General features: G+C 53.8%; 1 protein-coding gene across 1 annotated transcript; it reads left to right on the top strand.

Annotated features, from left to right (window-relative positions):
- The first annotated feature begins 293 nt into the window (after positions 1-293).
- Positions 294-7,397, top strand: LOC126962974 (interleukin-9 receptor-like). Its single transcript, XM_050804728.1, is given in 10 exon segments — positions 294-442; positions 1,468-1,565; positions 1,988-2,099; positions 2,216-2,394; positions 2,961-3,106; positions 3,186-3,190; positions 3,296-3,536; positions 4,895-4,946; positions 4,949-4,976; positions 6,824-7,397. Coding segments are annotated over 10 exon segments (1,584 nt in total).
- Positions 7,398-11,062: the final 3,665 nt, after the last annotated feature.

Raw genomic sequence — 11,062 nt, 5'->3', positions numbered from 1 at the left:
AGAGAACTTGCCACGGTGTCTCATGCTGCGGCCGGTGGGGCCAGGCTGCATGCTCCATTCTAGGGAAGGGTGAGGCTTCCTGATCATCAGTCTTAACAGAGGACTGTCCCGTGGGCACCTGGACAGGCTGCCGGGAGTGGGGCGGAGTGGGGTTAGAGTACTGCCTGCTGCCCGTTGAGGGTGTGTGGGTTCCTTAAGGGTGTGCGTGCTGTCGTCTGTGTGCATGTCTGTTTTTTTTCTCCTCCTTAAAACTAATCAGTCTTGTGTAATCAGGTTGGCCCTGCTTCCTGCCTATGGGCTATGGGTGTCCCACTGGAGCTGCAAATGGGGTGATAGGGCATCAGCAGCTTTCCCACCCCCAAGAGCTTCCTGACAGGCAGCCCCTCATCTCCAGCCAACCTCTGGCTCCTCCAGGGTCCTGGGACTCAGGCCTCACACTCCAGTATGGAGGGCTTTGCCCTTCTGGTGGTGCTCTCCTTTGGAGGCACCTTGGAACAGGAGTGCAACAGAGTTCAGGAAGTGCCATCTGTTGCATGGATACCCCACTGCCACTCTCGTCCACCTTCCTGGCGCAGAACTCTGGGATGGGTCTTTATTTAAGAAGACAAAAGGGAGAGAAAATGCATAGAGGCTGGGAGCAGTGGCTCACGCTTGTAATCCCAGCACTTTGGGAGGCCAAGGCGGGTGGATCACTTGAGGTCAGGAGTTCGAGACCAGCCTGGCCAACAGAGTGAAACCCTGTCTGTACTAAAAATACAAAAAAATTAACTCGTTATGGTAGCGGGAGCCTGTAATACCAGCTACTCAGGAGGCTGAGGCAGGAGAATCGCTTAAACCCAGGAGTCAGAGGTTGCAGTGAGCCAATATCACACTACTGCCCTCCAGCCTGGGCGACAGAGGGAGACTCCGTCTTAAAAAAAAAAAAAAAAAAAAAAAAAAGCATGCATAGAAGTTTTTTGTGTGACCCTGGGCAAGTCATTTCCCCTCCTTCCCTCCTTGGGACTCAGCTCCTTGCCTGTGAACAGGGACAGCGCTTCTCCCTCGTGGAGCTGCTGTGAGAATTACAGTAGAAAATGCACCTGTGGTGGTTGTTGGTAGTGACTGGTTCCCCCAATCCCGACTCCCCTGCAGGATGGGGCCTGGGCCCAGGGATGGGGGATGGGCTGGCAGAGGATGCCCATCCTAGAGAGGAGCCTTCTTGGCAGACGTGGAGACCAAGCTAAGTCAGAGTCCAGGATCTAAGTTTGAGGGTGCGTCTGACACCCTGCAGCCATGAGTCTTTGGCTGGGTCAAGTGGCCTTTCTGAGCTTCAGTTCCTTATCGGTAAAGCCTGGGCAGTGGTGCCCAGTGTCTTTCACAGGACACCATGTGAGTGCAGATGGAGACCCACTGAGCAACCTGCTGGGGAGAAATTCATGGGGAGCACCAGGGATGGCTCGCACAGGCCCTCAGCCCAGACCCTTGCAGGCTGGACCATGAGGCGACACATGGCACCTGGCTCCTGGCCTGCACCTGTGTCTGCACCTGTGTCCGCTCGGGAGTCTCTGTCTCAGGAGTTGGACGAGGTGAGAGTTGGGCACTAGTGTCTGTATGAGGTGAGTGCATAACTAGGGCATGTTTGGGGGACTGGGTTGTCCGACGTCGAGCCCCTCGGGAAAGGTTTGGCCCAAAGTGTGCTGGGGCATGTCCTCTAGGGGTGAGCCTGGACCTCAGTCTCTACTCTCCCTACCTTTATCTCCCTACCTTCAGTCCCTGGACTGACCCTGGTCTCCCTTCCTTCACCTCTTGATGCCTCTCTGGGTCTGACTTGCCTGTGAGCCATGGGTCAGAGCCCACCACTTCCCAGGCCTCCCAGTGCTTCCCTGGACAGATTCTGGGATGATTCACTGCTGACTACCCTGCTAGGGTGTCAGATCCCCCTGCAACCCTCCAACTCAGCTCTGCCCTGAAGCACTCATTGTGGGCTCCCAACCGTCACTGTCTCCACGGCCAAGGGCTGGAAACTTCACCTGCCTCACCAACGACATTCCCAGGATCGATTGCCACTGGTCTGTCCCAGAGCTGGGCCAGGGCTCCAGCCCCGGGCTCCTCTTCACCAGGTGAGGGTGGAGGGCCATGCCCACCTGGACAGGGATGAGGGTGAGGTCCCCAGGATGGCAGCAGCTACACCAGGACAGTGTAGCAGCCCCATGGTGCTGACACTTGCCGTTTCTAGCATTAGGGCTCCTGGTGGCACACGTAAGTGCATATCGTGGGTCAGCGAGTGCACTGTAGTGCTGCCACCCGAGGCAGTGCTCCTGCTATCCAACAATTTCATCGTCACTTTCCACCACTGCGTGTCTGGGAGGGAGCAGGTCAGCCTGGTGGAGCTGCAGTGCCTGCCCTGGAGACACGGTGAGTATCAGCTATAGACCTGGGGCAGGGCCCTTTGCCAAGAACATCCTAGCTGCTTGGGGGCTGGGATCAGGGCCCTGCAACCTAGGACCCCTGTGGCCCAGTGAGTGTTCTCAGTCCCTGCCAAGTGAGATCCAGGGCTGGGGGCTTGGACCCTGGGAGGGGACGGTCCACGTGGTTACTGCAGGGGCAAGGTTTGGGCAGAAAATAAAGATGCAGGGCTGCTAGTTGGGGCAGGGGCTGGCATTTGAGTCACGTGAAGTGTTCTTCAGTCATAGCAGGAAGGACTCCAGTAAGATGCTGGGAAGAACTTCCAGCCGCAGACTGTGAAGGAAAGGGAAAGCAATATTTAGAAACCACGTGGTGTAGCTGCAGAGGCCAGAGGAAGTTATTGCTGTCCTGTCCCGCCTGGGGCTTTTCTGTTCCAGTCTCCCACTGAGGTGCCTGGTCTGAGAGGGTCTTGACTATGCCCCTTGGGAATCTTTCAGATCCCCAGTCTTGGGTGTGCTGACTGACACACCCAGACCCATGGGGCTTCAGCCTTAGGTAGCTTCACTCTGTTCCAGTGAAGCTGGACCCACTCTCTGATTTGCAGAGCAATGTCAGCTCTGGCCACTGCATCTTGACCTGGAGCATCAGTCCTGCCTTGGAGCTGATGACCACACTTCTCAGCTATGAGCTGGGCTTTAAGAGGCAGGAAGAGGCCTGGGAGGTAACACTTTGACTGGCTTCCCCTGGGGTCCTCTCTCCTGGGAGCAGCAGTCCAGGGCAGACTCCCCACTCTAAATAAGGAGATGTCAACTTGGAGTGATGAGGAGGGGAGGAACTGGAGCCAGGTGTGTGTGTGAACACACATGCTGACATGAACATGTGTGTGCTTCGTGTGTGTGTATGGGAGTAGGGTGAGTGTGCCTGTGTCTCTGTGTGTGTGTGCACATAAGTGTGGTGAGTGTGCATGTGTGTGTTTATGTGTGCACACATGTAAGTGTGCACTGAGGCTGCTCATAGCCCCTGGGCCCTTCCTGGCCACAGGCCCTCTGATCCCACCCTGGGGGCAGCCAGGCAACACCTTTGTTGCTGTGTCTGTCTTTCTCCTGCTGACTGGCCTGACCTACCTCCTGTTCAAGCCATCACCCAGGTAGGTAGCTGATGTGAGTGTGTGTGTGCACATGTGTGAGTGGGTAAGAGTGTACGTGCTAGTGTATGTGTGCAGATGTGTCACTGTGTGAATGTGTGAGTGTGTGGTGGGTGGGCCGTCAAGGGCCACTCTTGTCTGGTTCCTCCCCTCCTCTCTCCACTGTCTGGTCCTGGATGGAGTGGGCTTTTCAAGTCTCCACTCTGGGCCAGAAGAGGGTTCTCAAGTTGCCAGGGAGAGAAGGTAAGGGGGATCTGTGGCAGAGGCCGAAGACAAGGGCAGCTGGGTCCCGACCAGACCCAGAGTCACTGAGATCAAGAGCCGGAGGTCCTAGTTTTCTGCCTCTGGAGGAGCTTGGTTTGTTCCTTTGTTCACATGTTCTATGAAAGTACAGTTGAGGCATCTGGTGTGCACAGGACCCTGTTCTCACCCTGGCAGATGCCTTAGAGAACAAGATGGACAAAGGCCCTCTTCAATAAACTGTCATGCCTCGTGTACCACAGATCAGGTTACAAGGGGGGTGCAGGGGCCATGTCAGGCAGCGGATGTGAGGAAGAGGATGTGGGGAGAGGGGTGCTCAGTGCGGCTAAGCGGGAGGGTGCTTGACTTCTCCTTGGAGCAAAGGAAAGTGTGAAACTGTGTGATATGACCTAGTTTGTGTTTTGAGGAATGGATTGCTGGGACAAGGGGACATGGGGGACCTGCTGGGGACAAATGGGGGCCAGCAGGGTGCCCACAGGGAGATGATTTGGCAGGAGCCAGTGAAAGAAATGGAGATAGAGCAAAGTGGAGGGAATTGCAGGGTCTTAGAGGGAGAAATAGAGGGGACATGTGACTGGATGAGATATGAGTGTGGTGACCCCTGAGGTGGGGAAATGGGGGACACCCTTGCAGGGAGATTGGGAAGGTCTATTTGCACCTGTTGGGTTGGAGCCCCAGGTGACATCCTTGTGGGAGGGTCAGTGGATCTTTGGCAGCAAGTCTGGTGCTCAAGGAGACACTGGGTAGGTTGGGAGCCACAGACCTGCTGATGTCAAAGACGAGGTTCCTGGAGGTGCTGGCTCCCTCTGCGGGCTGAGGACCTGGCTGGTAACTCCCCATTCTGAATCCACCATTGGCGCTCACGCTGTAAAGGACACCTGCCTCAGTATAAATCAGTTCTGTGAGGCTGTTAGGCAAGGAGGCCCAGTTGGGTCCTACCCTGAGAGTGGGTTGGAATGTGATGAGACGGGAGAGAGGCAGTGGCAGGGACAAGGTGGGCGGGCCTCCTGCTGATGGAAGGAAGCTCAGCCTCTGCAGTGACCTCAGGCCACCTCAGGCCACCTGGCTCCCCACAGGCCTCTGACTGGCCTCTGCTGGCCTCAGGTGAAGAGAACCTTCTACCAGAACGTGCCCTCTCCAGCGGCGTTCTTCCAACCCTCTACAGTGTGCACAATGGGAACTTCCAGGTGTGTGCAGAGACCATGGCAGGGCGTGGGGGGCAGGGGTTGCCCAGAGCTCTGGCCTGCCCGAGATGTTGGCTTCCATGGAGGTTTGGCGGCCAGTAAGGGAGCCTTGTCAGTGCTTGGAGCCTTTTTTGTATGTTCAGTGTATTTCAATCTATATGCTGTGTCTCAAATGGGGAAAAACTAGCTTTATTCTCCATTACTGATTTCTTTTTGTTCTCATGACTCCAGTTCCACTGTTGATGGAAAAATGTAAATTTCTCATGACTTATCTCTGTCCCCTCTGGTTTGCGGCTGTCTGCACCCACCATGTGCCTCACCTCCTCCTTCTGCAAACGTGTCTGTCCTGTGGCCGTGGGGAAGGGTCTGTGGTGTGTGCACTGCCCTCGGGGCTCTCACTGCCTCTGGGCTCCTGCTCTGCCTGGTCCCCTGGTCCTCGCAGATTTCATGCTGGCACCACAGCTGAGGAGTGGGCTCTGCACTTCCCCCTCTGTGGCCCTGTTGGGCCCCCACAGCCCAAGAATCAGTGAGCAACTTGGGGGTTGCATCAGGCCCTCCCCTCCCTGCTGGGCTGGCGGTTCATGCCGCCTGAGTGGGAAGAGGGGGAAACGGAGGAGGGGGGTGGGAGGAGGACAGGGGTGGGAGGAGGAGGTGGGAGGAGGGGGATGGGAGGAGGGGGAAACGGAGGGCTCCAGTGAGTGGTCTCTGGTTTTTCCCCTCAGACTCCTCACTTTGGACAAAGGACAAGAAGCAGTGAGGGCCCCTCCCTGGGGTCTGGGCCAAGCTGACCTCTCTTCCCCAGGATCTTCCCTCCCTGTGCCCTAGGGCATCCCTGGGCCCTGTGCGGCAAGGATGTCCCCTCCACACCACGGCTCCAGCTTACTGTGCAGAAAAATCCTTTTGTCTCTCAGTGAGGAGCCTAGTTTTCAAGATTTTTGTCCAAATATTCAATTTGAACCATAAACCGGGCACCTGGCTCTTGGCAGAGTCCCCCTCTTTCCCCAGGGTGGTAGGTGTGACTGTTAAGAGCATGGGCAGCTGAGTACAAGGCTGGGCAGGACACAGATTGTGATTGTCCCTGGCCTGTCATCCTGTTGCAGGCACCAGCCCTTCCCTAGAGAACAAGGGCACCTGCCAGGGGTTATTTAGACCCTCTGGTGGGCATCTGGTGCCGTAGGTTGGTCTCCAGGGAGCAGTGCAGTGATGGAGGGTGTGGTATGTGTGGTGCATGGGATGGAGGCTCCTGGTCCCACCAAGGGAACAGCTTCCTTTTGGAGGCGGGGGCCTCCTGTGACCCCACAGAAAGATCCAGGTCTGCCAGCCTTAGTCCAGTGATTTGAAAGTCACCAGTCCTGACAGCAACTCATGTATGTGTCTGTGTGTCTGTGTGTCTGTGCATCTGTGTGTGTGTGTGTGTCTGTGTGTCTGTGTGTGTCTGTGTGTGTCTGTGTGTCTGTGTGTGTGTGTGTGTGTGTGTGTGTGTGTTGGGAATGCCCAGTCTCTGTAGCTGCTGAAAGGACTTGAGACTCATGCCATCAGGAGTTGGCTCTGTCCTGGGCAGATGTCACCATCTGTACCTTGGTTCGGGGTGCTGTGAGCACCAGGCCCTGTGCTGGCGGAGCGGTGAGGAGCCTGAAGGGACTCGGGGTCCCATGATGAGGCTGGGCTGGCACATGGAGGAAAGACAGAATGTCCAAGCCACAGGCGCTCCTTGGCCTCTGGGTGTGGACCTCAGAAGAGCTTCCTGGAGGAGGAGGGAGGCTGGGCTTGCCAGAAAGGAGGCAGCTGCTCCCAGGATGAGTTCTGAACATGCTGCCTGAGCCCTTCCCTCCTCCCGCACTCTGTTCCGGACTTGGATGGGGGCCCACAGGGCTGGTGTGCTGCTGAGCCGGGACTGTGCTGCTGGCACACCACGAGGAGCCTCGGAGCCCTGCGTCCAGGAGGCCACTGCACTGCTCACCTGTGGCCCATCGGGTCCTTGGAAATCTGTGGTCCTGGAGGAGGAGCAGGAGGGCACTGGGACCTGCCTCCCGGGGAACCTGAGCTCAGAGAATGTGCTGCCAGCAGGGTGTGCGGAGTGGAGGGCTCAGCTGCTTGCCTGTCTGCCACCGGAGGACTGGGCCCCCACGTCCCCCACCAGGCCAGCTCCCCCAGACTCAGAGGGCAACAGTAACAGCAGTGACTACTGTGCCTTGAGCTGCTACAGGGGATGCCACCCCTCAGCCCTCCCAGGTAACATGCAGAGCCCTGGGCCCATCCCAGCCCTGGCCTGTGGCCTTTTGTGTGACCATCAGGGCTTGGAGACCCAGCAAGGAGGTGCCTGGGTGCTGGCTGGTCACTGCCAGAGGCCCGGGCTGCATGAAGACCTCCAGGGCACGTTGCTCCCTTCCGTCCTCAGCAAGGCTCTGTCCTGGACGTTCTAGGTCCCTGACTTGCCAGAAGCATCATGTCCATTTTGGGAAAGTGGACTTAAGTCTCTGGAACCCTTGTCTGGGACTGAACCTCCTAAGATCGGGTCCCTAGTAGTGGTCGGAGGTCCTGTCTGGATGGAGGCTCGGGGGCAGCTTCAGGGAGGAAGGAACCCTCTGCTCAGTGCCTGTGGGGAGGAACCTCTACCCTCAGCATCCTGCCCACAGGTTCCTTCACTGTCCCTTTGCTTTATCCCTGGCCTCTGAGGGGTGTGGTCTCTCAGCTGTTCCGTCCTCATCCCCTTAAAGGGCCAGCCAGGGCCCAGTGGACACAGGTAAGGCACCATGACCACCTGGTGTAACCTCTCTGTGCCTTCCTGAGGCACCTTTCTAGAGATTAAAAGGGGCTTAATGCCTCTTCCAAAGTGTTGATGGCTGGGAGGAGGGGCCAGAGGAGGAGTGAGGGGTGATGTTTGGCCAGCCCTGGGCTTTCTGGGCTCTAGGGACAGCACGGTGGAGGCTCAGTGACAGTTTTGGGGACAGCAGGGTGGAGGCTCAGGGGCAGCTCCAGGGACAGCAGGGTGGAGGCTCAGGGGCAGTTTCGGGACAGCAGGGTGGAGGCTCAGGGACAGTTCCTGGGAGGCTAGCACCCTCGTTCCTCCTTGTCCTCATCCTCCCATCCGCTCCAGGAAACTGAGAACTGAGGCTGGAGCTCCCAGACAGTCAGTGCTGGAAGTGACCATCCAGCAGTGATGGTGGCCTGTGAAGGGTCCTGCTTCTGTCCTCAGCCTCTCATGGGGTGGGCTTGGGGAGGAGCTGTGGTCTGGAGAGAGCAGCAGATGGAGCAGAATGTGCCTGCATTTGTTTCCTGGGGCTGTCGTAACAAAGTGCCAGAAAATGGGTAGCTTAGAACCACAGAGATTTGTTGTCTCACAGTTCCAAAGTTCAGAAGTTGGAAATAAAGATGCTGGCAGTGTTCCCGACTACATGTTCTTAGGCTCCCATGAAACAGAAGTTGATACGAGGCCAAGCAAGTTTCCCAGATGGGCTTTATTAAGTCTTATGCCCCTAAAGGTTGAGCAGAAAAGAGACATAGTAAGTCTTATGCCCTAAAGGTTGTCCAGGAGGAAGGATTCTTGGCTGGCTCCCCAAGGGGAGTGCATTGTGGTGTCTTAAGGAGGGTGACATGCCTGATTTATGAGTTAGGTGAGTGTCATTACATGTATGGGGTGGAGTGAAGGGTGCTCAGATGCAGTGAAGAATCATGCTAACACAAGCTGTGTGATTGGAAAATAGCAGAAAAGCCCATACCTGGGTGGGGACTTTAGTGTTATAATGAGGCCAGGCGTAGGGATCAGTCATTCTCCTGGCCTTGTGCACAAGCGGGTGATCGAGTCAATCCCCTTGAGTAAGACTTATGGCAGGATGCTGCTTATCTTAGTTTATTTCAGACAGGTGGCAAGGTCTGGCCAGCGAGTATGGCACCTGCAGCGAGTATGGTGCTGCAAGGTCTGGGGGTCAGCGGGCACATATGGAACAACGCATTAGTGGGGGTGGGCCGAGTCCCATTTCTACTCTGTCTCAGCAGGGCCATGCTCCCTCTGAAGGCACTAGGGAAGGATCTGTTTCTGGTCTCTCTTTAGCTGCTGTTAGTTTCTTGGCTTGTGACAGCAAACCTCCAATTTTTTTTTTTTTTTTTAAAGCATCTTGGTCTGTTGCCCAGGCTGAAGTTCAGTGGCGTGATCTCAGCTCTCTGCAACCTCTGCCTCCCCAGTTCAAGTGATCCTCCTGCCTCCACCTCCCAAGTAGCTGGGATTACAGGCACGAGTCACCATGCCCAGCTAATTTTTGTGTTTTTAGTAGATACAGGATTTTACCACGTTGGCCAGGCTGGTCTCAAATTCCTGGCCTCAAGTGATTGCCTGCTTCCCCTTCCCAAAGTGCTGAAATTACAGACGTGAGCCACTGCACCCGGGCATGTCATCTGTATATATTTTTTGGTGAGGTGACTTTATATTTTAATTGGGTTGTTTTTCTTTTTGTTATTAGAATTTCTTTGTATATTTTGCACACAAGTCTTTTTTCAGGTTTGTTTTGTAAATATTTTCTCTCAGTCTATGACTTGTTTTTTGATTCTCTTAAGATACTTCACAGAGTAGTCATTTTAAATTTTAATAAAGTCCACATTATCATTTTTTTCTTTTATGAACTGGCTTTTGGTATTGTATCTAAAGACTCATCACAAATCCAAAGTCAAGTGGATTGTCCTCTGTAACTTTTACAATTTTATATTTGAAAATTTAAGTCTACAGACTATATCTTCAGTGATTTTTTTGGGGTGAGCTACGAAGTTTCTGTCTACATTCATTTTTTTCCCTATGGTTTCTGATTGGTCTGTCACCATCTGTGGAACAGACTTTTCTTTCCCATTGAATATTTTTGCCCGTTTGACAAAAGCAGTTGACAGTATTTATTTGGGTCTTTTGGGTTCTGTATTCTATTCTGTTTATCTATTGGTCCGTTCCTTCACCAATATCACTCTCTTCATTACTTTAGCTTTTGTGGTAAAGCTAACAGTAATGAGTGTACTGCTCCTAAACAAGGAATCTCTTGTTTATTTATATACTTTTTATTCTTCCCAGCCATGATCCAAGGTTTTCTGAATGCATATTTGGATTGTATTTGGATTGGAATGTATTTTGTTAAATCTATACTTAAAAAATTCAATTTTGAGGGTGCTATTGTAAATGGCATTTTTTTTTTTAATTTCAAGTTCAAATTAGTCCTATACATTATTGCTGATAGAAAGAAAATCAGGCAGTGCATGGTGGCTCATGCCTGTAATCCTAGCACTTTGGGAGGCTGAGTTGGGACAATCATTTGAGCTTGGGAGTTCTAGACCAGCCTGGGCAATATAATGAGACCCAACCCTGCCAATAAAAAATAAAATTAAATTAAAAATTAAAATAAATAAATACAAGAAAATCAGGTGGGGCTGGGCACAGTGGTTCACACCTGTAATCCCAGTGCTTTGGGAGGCTGAGGTTGGAGAATCTCTTGAACACAGGAGCTGGAAGCTGAGTCCAGGAGCCGTGATTACACCACTGCACTCAAGTCTGGGTAACAGAATGAGACCCTGTCTCTTAAAAAGAATACAAATAAAATAAATTGAGTTTTGTCTACTGGTCATCTTCTTTTTCTTTTCTTTTCTTTTTTTTTTTCTGAGACGGAGTCTTGTTCTGTTGCGCAGGCTGGAATGCAGTGGCACAATCTCGGCTCACTACAACCTCCGCCTCCCGAGTTCAAGCGATTCTCCTGCCTCAGCCGCCCGAGTAGCTGGGACTACAGGCACACGCCATCACGCCTGCTTGTTTTTGTATTTTTAGTAGAGACAAGGGTTCACCATGTTGGCCAGGCTGGTCTCGAACTCCTGACCTCAAGTGATCCGCCCGCCTCAGCCTCCCAAAGTGCTGGAATTACAGGCGTGAACTGGTCATTTTCTTTTATTACTAGCTCATTGCGTTCCGGTCAAGGCACGGGATGGCCGGCTCTATTTCAGTTGAAATTCCCAAAATCTCAGCCTGGAAAAATCCAGAGGGTGATTTTCAGAGATTCTCCAGAGCTGCCGCGAGGGGGCGCCCGGCCCTGCCAGACCCGGAGCGCCGCGCGCGCGAACCGAG

The sequence above is a fragment of the Macaca thibetana genome, chromosome 9 (genome assembly GCF_024542745.1).
Source record: "Macaca thibetana thibetana isolate TM-01 chromosome 9, ASM2454274v1, whole genome shotgun sequence".
Lineage (NCBI taxonomy): Eukaryota > Metazoa > Chordata > Mammalia > Primates > Cercopithecidae > Macaca > Macaca thibetana.
The sequence above is the reverse complement of the archived record's forward strand: the minus strand, read 5'-3'. Positions and strand labels throughout refer to the sequence as shown.